Raw genomic sequence first — 19,285 nt, forward strand, 5'->3', positions numbered from 1 at the left:
CTTACAGGCAACTTCTCCAGTTGCCTGTAACAGCATGCCTTCTCCTCTCCTTTTGTCTTTTGAATAGAGGCGGGGGGGAGGGGGGGGGGGGGGGAAGGCTCCACACGCAAGCATTCCAAAAAACACATTTGTGGGAAATTGCTGTAACATGTTGATTGATTCCCTCGCGGTGCGGTAACCTTAATCCTTTATCTCTGCCTGGTCCATTCTAGTGAGAATTAAAGATGTGCCACCGATGAGTACTGTAATTAAATATTAACAAAGAACCGTGGGCCGGGTCTCTCCCTGCTGCTGCTCTCAGCCTCACACACCTTTTGTCTGTCTGTCTCTGTCTGTGTGTGTTTGTGTGTGTGCGTGTCACATTTTCTGACGCACAATAATGACACAGACAGATCCGTCTCTGGGCTTTTTTTTTTTTTTTTTTTTTTTTTTTCTGACAGCCCGGGAGCAGTAGATTGTAAGAATTAAAAATAGACATTCATAGTTAGATTAGGTTCAATAAAGGAGGCCTGTTGAATCTGATGACCGGATCACAGAGCGGAGTCTGCGGAAGAAGAAGAACAAGAAGAAGAAGAAGAAGAAGAAGAAGAAGAAGAAGAAGAAGAAAAAAAAATGGATAAAACACGAGGAAGTCAGCAGGTCCTTTGGAGGGAAAGATTAAAAGGTGTAGTAGTGCAGTTAATGAATGAACTATAAAACCACATGAGAGAAAAGAAAGTCAGCTATTTTGGAACTATGGAGCCATGACAGCTTAAATGAAGTGCCTGGGGGAAGCGACCGTTGCCTGGTGTGTTTTTTTTTTCTCCCATAGATCCGGCATTGGAAAAATATTTAGCTGAAATAAACGCAGCCATTATGGCACCGTGGTCAGGGGTCGCCACGCGCGCGCGCGTGTGTGTGTGTGTGTGTGTACGGCCTGCATTATTCATGAGCTCATAAAGAAGTGGCAAAAAAAAAAAGCTGCTCTGACTGTGACAAAAAAACAACAAACGACTTGAGCGCTCACACACAGGGACGTATTCCAGAGTAGCCTATTATCTCCCGCCCCTCCGACACAATATACCCAAAGAGATCACCGGCCACCTGCAGAGCCCACAGGACGCCCACCGCGGCCTCCTTCCTGTGCGACGCGACCGGCCAAGCGTCCCCTCTCTCCCGGCGTTTTGCTACACGCTAATCTGATGCCGTCCGTTACGGGCGCCACCGCCGCCGCCCGCCACCGCCGCTGATGACCCCTCCAGCCCCGCAGCGCTGACTGCGGCAAACAGAGCCATTCTAGCGCCGGTGGTGATAAGTCAACGCAGGCTGTGCCCAATGGCGCCTGGTGCCTGCACGGCATAGAGAGAGCGGCAGTTCCCCTAGAGGCACCGGGCCATCCTTTAAACAAATAGACGGGACAGGAGGACTCACCCTCCCCTCCTCCCACCCCCCCCCTCCCCGCTACACGCCGCCTATCTGCTCTGTTGACGCAGACGGGACGAGGCCGGCAGTCCTCGCACGCGTCTAATGGATGCTCAGAGTGACTCCAGAAGTCATTGGGTCTCTCTTGCGAGACGGGGGCCCCCTGTCTCCGGAGCGGCGCCCCCGCTGGACGGGGCTCCTCTCTCTCCCCCGTTCAGTGATATCGACACGTATGACTTAACAGCCTTTGATTCCGCGGCGTATTGCCCCATGTCTAACGACTCAACGGAAATTACCGCTTTTGTGTGATGTTCGGGATTATGCATTTCAGTTTAAGCTTCATAAAGGAAAGATTAAATGAAGCAAAAGTCAAATCCGCCTAGATGTTGGCTTATGAGCTCAATGAGGACTAATCTTCTAACAAGAAGGTCTTTGGCTCCTGCCCCACCAGAGGCAACTTACGCATTTACACAACGCATACGTGTCAATATTTATGGGGGCTTAAACCCAAATTACTTTCACATTTTTGGGCTTATATTACTACATGGAACACCTGTTTTGTTGTGGACAGTGAACAGAGGTGTGTAGGCCTCCAGTCGTTTATTTATTCGTCACAACATGAACTGGTTTCCACTACTTTCAACCTAGCCACCACCACCACCATGCCCACGTGTTCCTCCTCATATCATCCAGACCAGGGCACCTGGCACCACAGAGCCCAGCTGTTTCCACTACAGGAAGCACTGACACAAACCTCATGTTCTTCCTCCTACTAGTGATGATAAACCGGCAGAGCTCATAGCTCAGTTAGCCATGAGCTCTGCCACTCACTGTTTTCGGTCAGCAGCAGTAGGCACCCCGACAGCCAACCGGATGCCGACCTGCAAACACTAGTGTACTCATTCACCGGGTGCCGTCTGAGAAACATTCCTCACCCCGCCATCTAGAAGTCAGCGAGGGGTCACTCTGATAAAGAGCGGAGACAGAGCGATCGCATAAAGAGAAAGTGCAGACATAACCACGGTGCCCGGCCCGGCCCCTCCCATCCTGCCCAGTACAATTTGAAATCACTTCTGCCTTGTGATTTTATTTGCTCCTGCCCTAAAATGGGGATTGGATTTCCATGGCCTATATCACAATGTGCTGTGCTATACAAGATTGCAAAAATGAAGGCAAGCAAAAGGAAAAAAAAAAAGAGGGGGAGAAGGGGAGGTGGGGGTGGGAGGAAGTGAAATAGAAGGTACCCTATATGCATTTACCTTCACGCCGCTGGCTTCATGGCTCCATGTGTTTGTGAGGAGAAGTGACAGGCAGAAGTGGGGTCTGAACTAGGGCCAATGCCCCCCCCCCCCCCCGCCTCTCAACACATATGCTTCAATTCAACCCCCCCCCACCCCACCCCTAACCCCCACCCCCACCCCCGTGTGCACTGGGCTGGCCTGCCTGGCCGGGGCTGTTCTGCCTGTCTCGAACACACTGGGGTTGAGTGTGTAAAAGCTTCTGGTACTCAGTTATACACTCAACACCCCTGTGAGCATCAATCATACAGCCGGCCTCTTTTTTTTTTATATCACTGTCTATCACACTCACACACACACGCACACACACTGATGGCTGGCTGGCTGCACTGCACAGTCATCAAATAAAGCTGTTGTTTAGAACATTCTCTCGGCGGGTTCACAGCGTCGTGTGCAATAACATTCGTTCCTTTTTTTTTTTTTTTACCTCCCCTCGGCCGTGCGATTGTGACGCCGCGCGTGTTTGAACTCGTTCCCATACAAATGATCTCACTGTTCTGCCAAAGCTATCGCTACGAAACAAACAATGTTCTGTCAAACAATGGGCGAGACAAGTCTACAGCTGTATGGAGTACACCTGAGAGTACATGTTGCCTCTCTATAAAAAAAAAAACTCACGCTCATTCCCTGGGAAGATATTCAACATGTGCTCTGTAGACCACTAATGCATACATGCACATGATCGCACATGTCCACACACTTGCACGTTTAAGCACACGTACACACACACACACACACGTATTTGCACATGCCTAAAGACAAACTTAAAAGCGCACACACACACACACGCGCACACACGCACACGCACACGCGCACACACGCAAACATGTAGGCTTATTTGCACATGAATACAGGACAGGAGAATTAGAAGAATTCCAACGTGAAATAACGCTCCAGAAAGAGAGCACAGTGCAGGTGGCCGTCCAAGGAGCTCACCGGGCGTTTCTCATTCCTGATCCTCATCCAGTCGGACCAGCTCAGCCTTTTGTCCATGCAGATGTTTGGGCTGAGAGCCGAGGGCGCAATTCCCAAACGCTGCGCCGCCGCAAACCGCAGAGAAGCGGCCCTCCGGAACCCTGTTGGCACTTGCCTCGTCCCGCCACGGGCTGCGTTCATTGTCTCAACCTGTGCGCATTGTTGTCTCTCCCTCTCTCTTCTGACAGGTGATAACTATCCCGTGCAGTTCATTCCATCCACGATGGCAGGCGCGGCCGCGTCAGGGCTCAGCCCCCTCCAGCTGCAGGTATGTGTACCATGACAGGGAGCGCTAGGGACGCACGCCAAGCCCAGGGCGCGCACACACAGAACACACAGAAAGGCTTAGCAGCTGTACGCTAAGTAATGAGCTGCCGCCGCCGCCGCCGCCGCCGCCGCCGCTGCACAGTAAATAACCCCAGAGGCCCCTGCTCACACAGGCTTATCACCTTACACATGTAATTCATCCCATTGTTGGGGGGGGGGGGGGGGGGGTTTATCCTTCTCTGAGAGGAGTCCCGATGATCACAGTTATTATGGGGAGGGAGAATCGTGAAGCTCTCGCTAATCGCTTCTCAATCACTCGGAGACAAAACAAATCAAAAAAAACAACAAGCTCTGAGCAAATATTGTGACGGTGTGTGTGGGGGGGTGCTTTTCTCCTTTAGAACGAGCCTACTTTATGTATTTACTCAAAGGATATGCGGACGCTTTGAAGACGCATTTGTGCAGATGCAACGACACATGAAACAGAGATAGTGAATGAGAGGGAATGTGACGGGAAGGCTGGGTCTGGCCCCAGGGCCCCGCAGGCTCCTCCAGGAGGAGCTAACGCAGCGTTTAGACTAGGAGCTGATCCCGGTTCAGGAGGCTAACCCCAGGCCACGTTGTTTAATATAGATCATTATCTCCGTCCTACACTCCCAAGTCATTACTGTTATAATTACCGCCATTATCAAGCCCTCTCTTGCACATTGCTCTTTGTTTTCCGTCGGGACGATGTGGGTTCCCTGGCCTACTGTCCAACTTCTTTTTTTTTTACATTTATATTAAAAGCGTGCACACACGCACACACACACACACACACAACCACACTGAGCAAAATCCTCTCAACCAATGTTCTAAACCTATTACCACCAGTAAGACTTACTTGCTTTTTCCTATAATTTAGAGTAAGATTATGGTTGTAACTTCTAAAGCAGTATAATGATTATTGATGAAGTAGTTTGAATATACACTTTAGCTCAAGTAAAGTTGATGCTTGAACTCGATGAAGATGATGATGATGATGAATCTGTTGATGTGCAGTATATTTCTCTATGAGAAAAAGGGATACATAATAATTATTTACCCTGTTTGTACTTCTATGTTTGGGCATCACAGTGAAGGCCATTAGACCGGAGTGATGGTTGAGACAGTCTATTTGTAGAGACGCACAAGGTCAGATAGGATAGTCATATATCTGAAGGTTGGGGAGAGGAGGGGAGACGGGGCTGCCGTCATTAATTCAGATTATGCCTCTAACCCTGGGAATGGCCTCCGAGACCTTGACTTGGCCGACCTTTTCAGAACACAGTAAACAAAAAGAGGTGCGTTCACCATTAATTGAAGTCTGCCAGCCCGTCATATTCTGCCCGTGCCTGCTATTTACCCTGCCTAGAGACTCCCCTTAAAAAAGCAAGGCAAGGCAAACATGCCCTTTTCTCTGTAGCCAGTATCAACAAGCCATGTGACTACTAGTACTTCCTCCACAATGAAATGAGCATCCGCTACTGTATGATTAAAAACATCATATGAAGCAACAGATGGAATCGATTAAGTCGGAGGCAGGCGCTTCCCTTTTTTTCTTTTTTCTTTTTTTTTACAATGATTATACTGTTACCACTACTCTTTTCCCTTGGTGGAGAGCAAAGTCTCAGGAAGTGTGTGTGTGTGTGGGTTAAGTGTGTGTGTGTGTGTGTGTGTGTGTGTGTGTTTAAAGTGTTTGTCGGTTAAGTGTGTGTGTGTGTCTGTGTGTGCGTGGGATCCACATGAGGGGGACCAAAGGCGTAGGCAAAACGCTGCTGCTGCTGCTGCTGCTGTTGTAAAAGCACATTGACAAAACAACAAAGCGGAGTTGTGTCATTTGCGGTGAGAGGCGACAAGCAGTCACTTTGTCTGGCGCTTAGCGTCGTGATGCACCGCCGGCCCGGCCGCCCGCGGGCCCCGACACAACAACACACGCACACCAAGTTCTGAGGAACACCCAGTGTGATTGGTTGTTTGTGTCCTCCTCTTACCATTTTACGTGTAAAAAAAATAAAGAAAGTAACAGAATAATGATAATAGCATGATATTTGTATTATCGTATTAGTTATACCGGTATTAATCCGGTGAATCTAGATAAAGGATTGAATAGCCTATGTGTATACCAGAGTTGATGCATCATTTTCAACAGCATGTTGACTATCGTCTGTGTCCTACAAAGCCCCTACAAAACTTTTATAGTTATCCCTCCTGTCCTTCATCCTACACACACAGATAAACACACACACACACACACACACACACACACACACACATCCTCTCGCAGTGCTGCATTGGCTGTGTCCCCCTAATTAAAATGTCTCCCCCTGTCAACTGCATGGCAAGGTATAATTTTCCCCAATTTACTCAGTTTAGTTTGTGAAATATATGAACCTTAAAAAATTGTCTTATTGGAAGAATTAATTCCCACAATGCAGCAGAGGTAATGTGATCACCGATTCAGTCAGCAAGGCTCACCGCACCATCAGTCTTAATGTTGGCTACATAGCCCCACCCCCCCGCCCACCCCCCCCCCCCACCATCTCCTCTGTCATAACAGTCACCCACCGCCCACCCAACCCCCTCTACTCTACCACCACATCCACCTCCCCCCTCGTCCTGTGCCCCTCCCACACTACTATGCCCTTTCTCTCTTTTGCAAGAGAAGCGACCCCAGCGAGGTAACAAAGGTCCAGGGCTGATGGATGTAAATGAATGTCGCCGTGGTGCGTGCGTTGAGTGTGTGTGGGGGAGAGACGGTAATTTGCTTGTCAATACGGGGGGTGGCGGCGGCGGCGGCGGCGTGACTCTGGTGGCTGCCAGCGCACGAGTAGCTGTCACCGGGCATCGCCGTATATATACCACGGGGGCAATTTCACTTAGCGCTTCACTGGCAGATTGGCCCCCCTGTCCTCAACTCACAGGAGGGGGGGGGGGGGGGGGGGGCCTTCGGCGCTGCGGTGCTGCGGCGTGCCCCTCTTCATTAGTGCCCGCACTGAGCCAGGGGATGAGCTCAGGAACCGGCAGGAGACAATGGCCCCCCCCCCCCGTCCCCGACTGTCCTGCCCCCCCCCCCACCCCTGATTACAACTGACACCTCTCACCTAACACAGGAAATTGTGTTGGGATCGTGGCCGCATCTGCCCTGACACACACTATATTCAATTGAGTAAGGAGACAAGAGGGGAATTTCCCTAATTCCACAAAAGAATTTTCCATTTTGGCCCCCACTTAATTTGCTGTTTGTGCACGGTGCCTAGCATCAATTGGCAAGTGAAAAAACAATTTACTTAAAGCCAATGTGAACTTGATATATTGCTCCTTGTTTTTTTGCTCGTGAGGTAAACAGCAGAAGGACCTTTAAGACAGGCCTGGTTTTTATCATTGGAAACAGGCTTTGAGGTTAAAGCCATTTTAAAGAAAGCATCATTGGATAAAACCGAACATCTGGGTTCTCTATACATTGGGCTGCTGTTGGGACTAAATAAATAGGACCCTCTGCTTTCACTGAGCCTAATCTCAATTTTCTCTTCATCTCGCTCCGTCTTTCCGTCTCGACTCATCCGCATACTCGCTTCGTAGTGCGTCTCGTTCCATCCCTCAACGCGTTCGATCGTACATTTCTCTCTCTCTCTCTCTTAACGCTTCTTCCATGTCTTTTCTTTCCCCCTATCTCCGTGTCACTTTTCTTCCCTTTCTCCGCTAAATTGCGCGCGGGCCGCCACATCCTTTAGCTTTACAATATCGGATGTTAAATTGCTTGAGTGGTGACTTTACACTGCAATTACCATCAATCACATTGGCGATGGCGTCTCTCTGGGGCCGTGATAGACCTGGGACTAGTTCAGTTCAGCTCTGGCTGCCACCGTGGAGATGAAAGCCGCACACATGTTCAGTGACAACCTGACCAGATCTCAGACGGAGCCACTCATCGCCTTAGACGGAGCGACAGGGAGAAGTGTTACAGTCAGGAACAAACGGGAGGCAAACCGCCTATTATCTTTTGTTTCGCATGTAAATGGACGCGTGGCAGTACAGGGCCCCACCGTGCACGCGAAGAAGAAGCCGCCTCAATCACCAACAAGTGCAGCACTTTTGACTTTGAAAGAGAAGGGATGGAGAAGAAAGAGAGAGCAGGAGGGGCTGGAAGAGGAGGGCAGAGGATCGGGAGAAGCAGAAACAGGCTGTAGAGGCAGCTGTTTCTGTGTTTACGATGAGAGGAGCCCGGGCTTTGAAGGTAACCCAGAGCGGTGCAGCAGAGCTAGCGGTGTGCTGGGAGCTGGCTAATAGGCTGGCTAGGTGAGCAGCTGCATGGAGGCAGTGCTAAACAGAGGGACAGATGGACACATAGAGTGGATAATGCAGTGAGCAGCACTGAATGGCAGGCCTGGCTCTGGGGGGTCCTGGGCCAAGAGAAGAAGCAACACACACACATACACACTCACAGATATATGGGCGCACACACACACACACACACACACACACACATTTACATTTATACACACATGCACATGTTCAGATACACACACACACACACACACACACACACACATGCCCACACACACTACCCGGGAGGGCTGTATCTGTAAGTTTGTGTGTGTGTGTGTGTGTGTGTGTGTGTGTGCTCCATAAAGGCCAGACAGAGATTGGGGGGGGGGGGGGGGGGGGGGAGTATAGTGTAAGGGAGACGCAGTGTGAGAAGGGCACGTATAGAAGGGGGAGAGGGAGAGGGATGGAGCAGCGGAGGAAGCAGGTTGGGTGCCAGCAGATGAGACAGATGTTGGGCCATACTGGAAAGCCTCGGCACACTGCACCAGGACGCCATCCTCATCCTCCTGACATCTGGGCCTGGCCCGGGTCAGCCTGCCTGGCCGCCCCGGGGCAATCAGCCTGTACAAGCCTTGTGGCAAAAGTGCGGCTGGCGCTGCACTGCCTTTTAAACGGTGCGGTGCACTGGAGCACAATTAATGCCCTCCCATCCAGCCCAGCGCTCAGCGCAAGGAAGGCAGAGGTGAACGAGACATTGACGGACAGTTGAAACACACACACACACACACACACACGCGCTTGGGGGGGGGAGGACAAGCGCACACACACACACACACACACAGACAGACACACCCGACTGAAAAAAACACAGGACAACTTAATGTCGCATCCCACTCTGTGTGCAAGACACACAAAGCCGGAGCGTCCTTTAAGCAGTTCAATGTCTGAATTATTCTGTTTATTTTCCTCTCGTTGGGTTTGAGTGTCGTGACAGACAGCGGTGATAAATGTTCAGTGGAGCGTCATCGCTGGGAGCGATAAAGTTGACAAAATATGCTGCTGTATTCTCCAGCATCTGTTGCTGTGCTGCAGCCTCTTAAGTAAACAGACACACAAACAATCTCCTTTTTATCTTTATCATACACAGGGCCTCCGTTGCAGATCCATTTTTTTTTTTTTACTCTTTTAACACTAACTGAAATTGAAGCCGGGTTCATAGTTAACGCAGGACTAATCTCATTTTTAGCGGCTAATAAATTCACGGACATCAACGATGAGACGTCTGATGATGATGACGATGAGGTTGATGAGGTGACATCAAAGAGACGGAGGTGGTGCATTGTATCTCTGGGCGGCTGCCAGACGTCGTCACACCACCGGCGATGTGTGTGCGGGCGTGAGGCTGAGACGTGTGTCGAGACGTCCAACCCCATCAGCAGAGTGTGTAATCTCCGTTTAATGTTGTGGCAGGCAGAAAAGTGAAGCTCCTGTTTAACCCGCGACGCCTCCAGAGGGCTTGTTTTTAATTACCCGAGGCTAACGGGCTGACCTTGGTCCGGCTGTGCTCGTTTGGAATCCATGCCTGCTGAGATGTGCTGCGCTCTACGGGGATGGGGGGGGTCACAGAACAAGACCCTCGCCTCCTTTCTGTCTGCTTCGTCCTTTGTGGTAGAAAGTTTTTGTATGCAAGTGTGGGTAGAATGTGTGTGTGTGTGTGTGTGTGTGTGTGTGTGTGTGTGTGTGTGTGTGTGGATGCCTGTGTTTGTGAGGTCTTTGTTTGTTGTCCCTCTATGTATGGAAACGCATATTTGTTCTCTTTCAGTGTCGGTGTGTGTGTGTGTGGGTGTGTGTGTGTGTGTGTGTGTGTGTGTGTGTGTGTGGAAAGAAGCAAAGGGTCACCAGACAATGTGAGACAAAACTGTAAACAGAACTCCCATACTACACCAGTGTTATGTGTGGAGTGTTGAAGCCACGCTGCTGGATTACCAATGCCACTGCAAGATGTATACATAAAATAATAAAAAAAATATATATATACATATATTTATATGATCATTTTTGTAATAAAAAATGATGTTGGTCACCCCAAATGCTATTTGTGCCACATCAGAACCATGCACACGCACGTCAGCAATGTGCACACCCACATCGGAAATGTGCACACGCACGTCAGAACCGTCCACAACCCACATTAGATCCATGCACGTGCACATCAACATAGTACCGCATCAGCACCGCTGCTGGGAAAAAAATGGTAGGGTAAACACTGATACACTATACCGTTCCACCTGCCGCATATTAAGCAACATATCCAAATCATAACTTTCACCAACAAATCTCTTTCTGTGTCACATCTGAAGCAAGGGTCCTGTTGAATGCTCCCCAGTGTTGGGGGGAACATAGCTGCAGTACATGTGGTGGTCACAGTCAACCATGGTGCGGTACGCTCGGAGGTAGAAGGAGAAGGAAAGGGAATACGGCTCAACTTCTGACAACCACTCCCAGACTTAACCTTCAGCAGCCTGCCTACTGCCCCCAGACACCAGGGTGGGTTAACGGGGGTGGGGGGGGGGGTGGTGGGGGGGGGGGGGGGGTGGTGTGGTAGACAGATGTGCCCCAGCCTTGGCCAGCGGTGCAGGTCCTCATCCATCCCTGCTTATGTAGATGGCATTCTTCTGGAGGTGTTGTTAACACATCTTCCTGCCCTCCTCCTGATTGTATTTATTGTTCTGTAACTCCTGGAGGTGAGTGTTGCTCCAGAAGTGCTCCCCCCCCCCCACTCCCCCCCCCCTGTCTCCCCCTGCTAATCACTACTCTCACAAAGGGAAGTCTGACTGCCTTTAATTGAAGGCAGGAGTCTAATTATGCTCCTTTTCCGGAACAATAAAGTTCTACCCACACAAGGACATGGGGATGCCCGTAGACGTAGGCCTGGTAACATCTGTCCGGCAGACTCCACTTCCGCTCCCCGACTCGAGTGTTTAGCCTGGAGTCACACGCAGTCAACAGAGAGCCATGATACGTCTCTCTCTCTCTTCTCTTTCAACCTCTCTCTCTCTCTCTCTCGCTCCCTTCCTCCTCCCTCTCTCTCTCCCTCTCCCTCCCTCCCTGACATTGTCGCTTGCTCTCCACCTTTCTGTCTCTTTAACGCTCCGTCACACACACAGTGACATTGACATTAACTTGGGAGACTAGACTGATTAAAAAAAAAAAGGGAAAAAAGAGCGAGTAGTGTCCGGTCCCTGTGTCCGCTCCTGCCAAAGACAAAAGGCTGTTTGTGAGCGCGGCTGGGGGCGTAGCTATCATTGTAGGGAACATAATCAGTCTGTCATTTCCGCTGCCCGTGTGCTCTTGTTATCCCCAGGTCCCCCCTGGAAGAATAGCGCTTTTGTGCCGGCCCGCTTATGTGGCAGCGATAAAGTTTCTCACAGAAGCGCATACGTGTTTATATCTGGAGATATGTGCACGGACACAAAGTGCTTTGTTTGGCGCGGCGCTGGGCCCCGCGGAGCTGCCGCGGGGGCACAAGGGCCACCGGGGCCCAGGTCGGAGTTTTCCTTGGACATAATGCGGTCTGTATGTGGCTAGTCCAACCAGGAAATGAGACAGGCCATGCTGATTAGCCATAGGAACAGAAACGTGATTCTGCTCGACAGGCCGATCTGATTGATTCAACCAAAGGAAACCAAAAGATTTACCCAGTTTTTTTGGATAACAGGCCAATGGGGGTTGGTCTGGGCGGCGGCTGTCTCAGACTGACCGGCGTAGAAGACCTGTATATAATATATAACTCTCTCTCTCTCTCCCTCTCCCTCTCTCTCTCTCTCTCTCTCTAATGGGCTAGTTTCAGACTCTAGCTCTTTGACAGACCTTCTACCTTTTTCTTCGGGAGACTAAAGCCAATTCCACCACTTACCTCCAGCCCAATCAATAACGTCCCACGGTAGAGAAGTCTAGACAGTATCGCTGAACTCAAGTAGTCCAAAAATGAGCAGCACCGTTGAATAAAGTCAAAACAGTCATTAGAGTTCCCATTGCAATGTTTTATTTCAGTTTTATCCTTTATCCAAATTCTGAAAGTGTAATGCAAGTCATAAAAATGTCTTAAATGTCTATTTACAATGAAGGCCAATATGATTGATTCCAATATAGGATCCATCACAACACAATAGCCCTGCTATATGGAACACAAATGTCTGCAATACTTCCACAACTGCATGAATAACGGTAACTACGTACGAACTACGGTTGCCATATAATCAGTCCAGTTATAGAAACATAAAGTGAGCCTCTGGAGTAGAAGCCCATCACAGGAATAAGTGTCATGGAGTACCTCACCAGTCATATTAACCACAGCTCTGAGCCATAACTCCAATGGATGGAAAAACGTACTTGAAGCCGTGCCAAGAATAATAGCTGTGTTGACATCAGTATTCTTTGTACAGGTTTCTAAGCCTTAATAATGCCTGTGTTTAACGTATTCTGTGATACGAGTCCAGCAGAGGTTGGGTTTTATTTTTCTTCTGACATTGTGGGATGGCGAGCGGGGCGCCCCACGTGACCGCGCAGAGGCCAATCACTGGCCTCCGACTTCAATAGGAAACTGTGTGGATCTAGAGAAATGAGAGATCTTTACTCACACACTTGCATTCAGTCTGCAAACTTTTCTGTCTGTGATGAGTGGAAAATAAGGGCTCCAAGTATCTTGAATGAAAGCCATCTCTGTGTGGTTTTTAAGACTGCTGTCTCTCTCCCTGGGTTCAGCCTTTGAAATACAGTTAAGACCTTTGATGGAGGTTCTCTGCCAACCTCATGGAAATAGTGGATAGACCTAAAGGAGAGAGAGAGAGAGAGAGTGAGAGTAGGAGAGAGAAAGAGAGAAAGAGAGAGAGAGAGAGAGAGATGAAGGCAGACAGAGGCCGACAGAATTTCTGTGAGAGGAAAAGAGAGAATATAAAACTTTGAATGTATTGCGGGCTTTGGATGTTAACGCCTTGTGGGTTTCTTCATCTCCCTACAGCAACTGTACGCCGCCCAGCTCGCCAGCATGCAGGTCTCTCCCGGAGCCAAAATGTCCCACCTCCAACAGCCCACCAACGCCAGCGGGCCCATCTCTCCGTCCTCTCTGAAGAATGACAAGAGGTCCTCCAGTCCTATGGTGCAAGTCAAGGTACACCTCCTCCACTCTTCTCTTCACTTCCCTTCCTCCCCTCTCCACTTTCTTCCCTTCTCCTTCCAAGCAGCCCTAGACCCAGTCTCCTCCGCGGCCGTCTCAATAAGCCAGCATAAGCAACACGCGCCTCTTGCGCGCGGGCCATTGCTGAGCCCACTGAACTTCTAGCAGGCCATCAATCTGTGGGCTTTTAACAAGGCCCTCTCTCTCTCTCAACCAGAACTCTGTGGACATGGTTGCTATGGCTCTGGGAGCTCCAAGCGAGCAATTTGTGGAACACATGGTTTCAGATCACAAAGAAACCGTGTTTTTTTTTGCTGCAATGAAACAAAGCCATTCCGACAGAACGTCAGAGTAGTGTTATTCAAATATAAGGGAAAATGATGCAAAACCCGGATTGATTTTTCTTTTTTCCCCGTCTTGTAAATCAACTGAATACAGAAGGTATTTCATGCTGCTGTATGGCACAGGGCCACTAGATCTCCACACAGATCAGAGCCCATATATATCATCCCCACTCACCAAGGCCATAATCGCAAACATACGCCCATTTGGAAATATTTAACTCAATAATATCACAATGGAGAACATATATAAATCATGTCATTAAAGGCCGGGGCAGAGTTACGGTCTACGGTTCCATTTTGCTCTTTTTCTTTATTTTACCCGTGCACACCCACATTTGCCTGCACCTGAGATTAATAAAAACAGCCATCAAAAGAACACAATTCAGTCATAGCCTATTGATTCCCATTCATTTTCCAGATGAGGTTAAAATGAATTAGGGAGACAAAATGTATTACAAGATTGTTCACGTTTTAGAAACATTACTATATAGTCAAAAAGGGTGAATTACCGTGTGATTACCCCTCAATTGAAAGTAGGGAGTCAGGATTTTTTATACAATTTTGTTTTTATACTATTTATACTAACCCTTCTTTTATAAATCCTAACTGTATCCCTGTTTCTGAATGGCACAGTGGCAAGATCCTGAGGCAGACTAGGCTTCAGTCATATGTTTGCACAAGGAGTCACTTTAGCTTTGACAAATATCCTTTAATGAAACGACGACCTCTCATCTTAGTTAAATGACCACATTTGACTTTCCTGTAATTGCTTAACCATACACTCCAAAATGCATGTCCCACACAGTATTGTCCAGGCGTCGTGATCATTTTGTACTAAAAAGAAAACCCCCTTTTTGGTTAGGGTTAAGCCTTGACTTATTGTCATATATTTATTATGTCAAACTCTTGGTTAAGCATAGCATAGAAATGTAGACTTTCCGACATTGTGAATTATCATGGAATAAATGCTGAGGACAGAGCAGCCTAAAAGGCTAAATAGTAGTAGACAAAAGAGTACTTAGCTACAACATGCTTCCATTGATGCCCCTGCACCATCAACCACTAGCCATCGCACTTCCAACATAAGCACAGCTTGGTACGTGATCTACTGAGCACAGAAGCCTGTTCATCTGACATTATCTTCACTCCCCAACCATGTCCTACTGCTCTGAATGGAGTGGGTAGCTCATTCATACCGATGGCATATCACCACTAAGCCACTTACGGCTTTTTCCTTTTTTTCCCCCCCTTCCTTATCACATTATAAATAACCTGAGCTGATGCCACGTGAAGCGATTCATAAAAGCGAGCACGCAGCAACGAGGAAGGAAATTAGAAAACAAGTTAATGAAGTAGATAATGCAAGACAACACACGGTGAATAGAAGAACAGCTGTCTTTGATCATCTGCATCAGCTGTTATCTGGTCATTATTTATTCTTCGAAACCAGAGTGCAGAGGCAGCGTGCGGGGAGGGGGGGAGGGAGGGGAGGGAGGGGAGGGAGGGAGGGGAGGGAGGGAGGGGGGGGGGAGAGAACAGATGAAGATGTACAGAGAGGCAGAATCTGCTTTAATTAGCGTGAACAAAGGCACTGGGCAACTGTGAGGAAGACGGCGGTGGCACGGTGCCTAAGGATGGATGAGACGGAGAGAGTGTTGTGGAGGGGAGGAGAAAGGGAAGAAATAGGGAGGGGGGGGGAGGACAGAGACGGAGAGGAAGTGTGAGGAGGAAGGATGGGGGTCATTGAAAGCCTGGGAAAGCAATGCTGCTCTGTTAATGGAAAGGGTGTGTGTGTGTGTGTGTGTGTGTGTGTACGTGGGGGTGGGGGTGTCAGCACCTGCTTGTGTCACACAAGGCTAATTCCTCTTCTTCTCTTCATCCTCCTCTCTCTCCTCGGTGCTACAGGAGGAGGGCACACAGCCTCTCAACCTCTCTGCCCGGCCCAAGGATCTGGGGAAGTCCCCCAACTCCCCGACAGGAAACTTGTTCTCCGGCAGCAAAGGCAGCCCCAACAGCATGATGGGCAAGGGAGGCCTCCCCAGCCCCCTGGGCGGAGGCCTCAGCCGGGGCTCCTCTCTGGGTAAGAAAACCACCGTTTCCCCCTTTCTCAAAACCTCAAGGAAAAGATAACGTTTTGACCGCTGTTTGTTACAACTTTTTGGTTACTGGACATTCTGCAGTATGTCGCCGGTTCGACTCGGTGGGGGTGTAACGGCCTCTTCTGTGCGGTTCCGCAGACATCCTCTCCAGCCTGAACTCCACCGCGTTGTTCGGAGATCAGGACGCCGTGATGAAGGCCATCCAAGAGGCCAGGAAGATGAGGGAGCAGATCCAGAGGGAGCATCACCAGCAGGGGCTGGAGGCCAAGCTCTCCGCCCTCACCTCCATGGGCCTCAACAACTGCAGAGTCGACAAGGTTAGGCCCGCATTCAAGTCACCCCGTTATGCTTATGTTATATATGAAATGCTCTGATTTCTTATGCTTGATGTGAAATTGGAAGGAGATATGACACCGTAGTACCCACTACAAAATCTCGAGTAAAGACGTTCCTTTGACCACACAGGCTGCGGGTGAAAATAAAGTTCTGCTCAAATCAAACTAGGAAATAAAGTGGAACACAGCAGTTGTGGTTAATGCATGTCTTAAGACCAATGGTTCTCTTTAATCCCTGTCCAAGGTACTGCTATTGATTGGCATAGAGACAGTATAGCAAAGTTTGAGTGTGTATGTGTGGTTGTATGTGTGTGTGTGTGTGTGTGTGGTAGACTTTATGTCTGTGTGTTTAAGTGGGTGTGGTTGTGTGTGCGTGTGTGCGTGCGTGCGTGCGTGCGTGTGTGCGTGTGTGTGTGCGCGTGCGTATGTGCGTGTGTGCGTGTGTGTGCGCGTGTGTGCGTGCGTGCGTGTGTGTTTGCGTGTGCGTGCGTGCGTGCACGTGCGTGCGTGCGTGTGCGAGCAGCGCACAGTGTCTTGTTGATATCGGTGTGTGGGGGCAGACAGGCCGAAGCATTGCCCGGTTTGGGCTAAAAAAACACTCTGAAGTCTCTGCCCAATTAAAGTCGTCTGGCGGGCCCACTCCGTCCCCCGACGTGGGACGCCTACCGCTTTGTACCGGGAGCACACACTCCCAGGGATTCCCTTTAAAAATATCTTCAATCGATGAGTCAATCAAGGAGAGAGAAAAAAAAAAAAAAAAGAAGCTGTCCTCCTCCCGTCAGTCTGAGGCCGCTCTGCCAGTTGGCTGTGAGGCGCAGGATCTCTTGGAGCGCTGCTCATTAATATTGCAGCACCTGACACTTTCAACCCACAACTAGGTCAATGTATATGTAAAGAAGTCGACCAACATCTATTTTCATTTTCCCTCCTCCTCCTCGTTCTGGAGTTTGGAGGAGACCACCGACCGTCCACCAGGACAGGTGGCCGTGCTCGCTGCGCGTTCCTCGCTGAAGTTTCAGCGAGTACGTTAGTATGGGGGGGGGGGGGGGAAAAGATTAGGCTGTTCGGGATTCTACCCTCAACTCCTGTTTTTACACAAAAGCAGGAACAAAAAAAAACAACCAAACCAGAGCAGATCATTGAAACACAAGGTTCCTCGCTGTATAAATAGTAGACAAAACATGTAAATGTGCACAAACGTTTGACCAAAATGAAACAACATTCCCATTTATTTGACTAACTGGTCTGTGTGTTAGGCTTTTAGCACCCGTGTGCCAGGCTGTTGAAAAGAAGCCCCCCCACCCCCCTCCTTAACCGCTCCTTCTCCCGCTCCTGCCGGGCGGTTTGTAACGTGAGCCTGTGGTCAGCCGCGCAGCGGAACGTTCCACGAGATGACATAAATATGGAGCCTGAAGAATGGCCCGACTGAAAAGAAGCACCCCGAAACGCAGCGTGCGTCTACAGCCACCATTGTTCTCAGCAGGTAGAGCCTAACGCCTCCGTCCACCCCACCGGGCCTTTTGTTGAGTTGAGTTTTTGACTCCCCCCCACGAGTTGTCTACTCGTCAGCTCAGCCGGTGTGTAAGCTTCAGTCGCTTCAGGTGAGGGAATGTGTTTTTTTTTAGGGTTATCCGGCGGCGGCGCCTTCACAAACACACTCACTCCTCACCTATTGACCGCCCTCCTATTCTTCCCCGTTCAGTCTCGGCAGAGAAAGGATAGACACTAGACAACAGTGAAAGAAAAATGTTCCGCCGTTGTGTCAGAAAGTACGGTTTGAAAAGAATTTAGCGAGGGAGGATTGCAAGAGCGATTTCAGAAACTGGAGCACCTTGTACTCTTAACAACAGGGACGACCTCCCACAACCACCAATACAATAAAATGCATTTAGCAAATAGCAAGAATAGAAGAAAACCCTTGAGGAGGAGGACTGCTCTTACTTATATCCTGCATGTCTCTCTGAATAATAATGAAGAACCCTGATAAGTCGGCACAAATAATTCTTTATTGCATGATATTTCACATGTTTTTCACCCACTTGTTGGATGGGGACTAGCGGCATAGTGTAAAATAGCACAGTCTAGAATGGGAGATTGAACCCAAGAACCAATTGGTAATGTTGAATTATGTACTGGCTTATCTCAGGTAGACTTCATACCAACCAGCATCAACTACAGCTACACTAACAAACATACAGTCATTGCACTGGCTGAACTTAGAGGAACAGCTGACCAATTCAGCCTCTAGAATCCAGCCCATCATTTCACTCGGGATGCTGCAATGTAAAAAAGAAGGCTATAACTCAGTGATGAGATAGATGAAAGATGGAGTAGCAGTGAGAAAAAGAAGGAGAGGTGAGAGAAAAAGAGAGAGGGAGAGAGAGAAAGAGCACAGCCATCTGCTGATCCAAGAAAACTGTCTACGGAGGTTTGAGTACGCTAGGTAAAAGCTTTCACTTTGGTCAGTTTCAGAATATTAATATTGCAGCCACACGTCTCATCTGACATAAATACAGTGTGCTCTTTAATAGCTCCCCTCCCGAGTCCCTTGTTTGGAAGTTTATCACAGTGAGAGCTCACGCGCAGAAAGCTCTGAGAAAGGTAACATAAATGGGATTAAGGAGAGGTTAAAATCATCGAGTGTGGCCGTTAGTGGGGGATATTAAATATTGATTTATTCTAGTGTAAAGACCGGCCAGAGGAGTGGATATAAGTGCTGCCCATAGAAGGATCAATTCATCTTTAATACAACGTGTGTCCGTGGAATACAATGCGCCCATCTCCAACCTCAGCCGTTACAGTATAGCCCCCTGTTGGCCCCCACACTCCCTGCGCTCTCTTTCCCTCTCCCCCTTTCGTCTCTCTCCTTCATGTGTCTCCTTAACTAGTGCACTGACCGAGGAGATAGAGAAGGCCCTACTGTCCCATGGCATACAAAACCTTAACTTAAAATATTCATGCTTTCCAAGAGCCTATTTTCTTGCTTGTCTCTCTATTTGTCAGTTTCTACTATTGCCCTTCAGTACAATAAAACCTTTTAAAAACGCTCGCACAATTTACCTGTTTGAAATATTCATCTGAAGGTATTATTGTCTGCAGACAG

The 19,285-nt window shown here is 49.0% G+C and overlaps 1 protein-coding gene across 2 annotated transcripts in view; it reads left to right on the forward strand.

Annotated features, from left to right (window-relative positions):
- Window positions 1-17,101, forward strand: part of LOC311356448 (transcription factor SOX-6-like) — a 31,268-nt gene extending 14,167 nt beyond the window's left edge. Inside the window, exons 3-6 of one of the 2 annotated variants that reach the window (XM_084476229.1) lie at window positions 3,756-3,942; window positions 13,249-13,398; window positions 15,654-15,828; window positions 15,986-17,101. In XM_084476229.1, the coding sequence (XP_084332355.1) occupies window positions 3,898-3,942; window positions 13,249-13,398; window positions 15,654-15,828; window positions 15,986-16,221 (606 nt within the window). In that variant the 5' untranslated portion in view covers window positions 3,756-3,897 and the 3' untranslated portion in view covers window positions 16,222-17,101. Of the gene's footprint in view, window positions 1-2,836; window positions 3,943-13,248; window positions 13,399-15,653; window positions 15,829-15,985 lie in introns of those variants that run through there. The other variant, XM_084476228.1, reaches the window with a different exon arrangement.
- The last annotated feature ends 2,184 nt before the right edge of the window (window positions 17,102-19,285 follow it).

This window comes from Micromesistius poutassou (genome assembly GCF_964030765.1).
Source record: "Micromesistius poutassou genome assembly, chromosome: 12".
In the NCBI taxonomy this organism is placed as follows: Eukaryota; Metazoa; Chordata; class Actinopteri; order Gadiformes; family Gadidae; genus Micromesistius; species Micromesistius poutassou.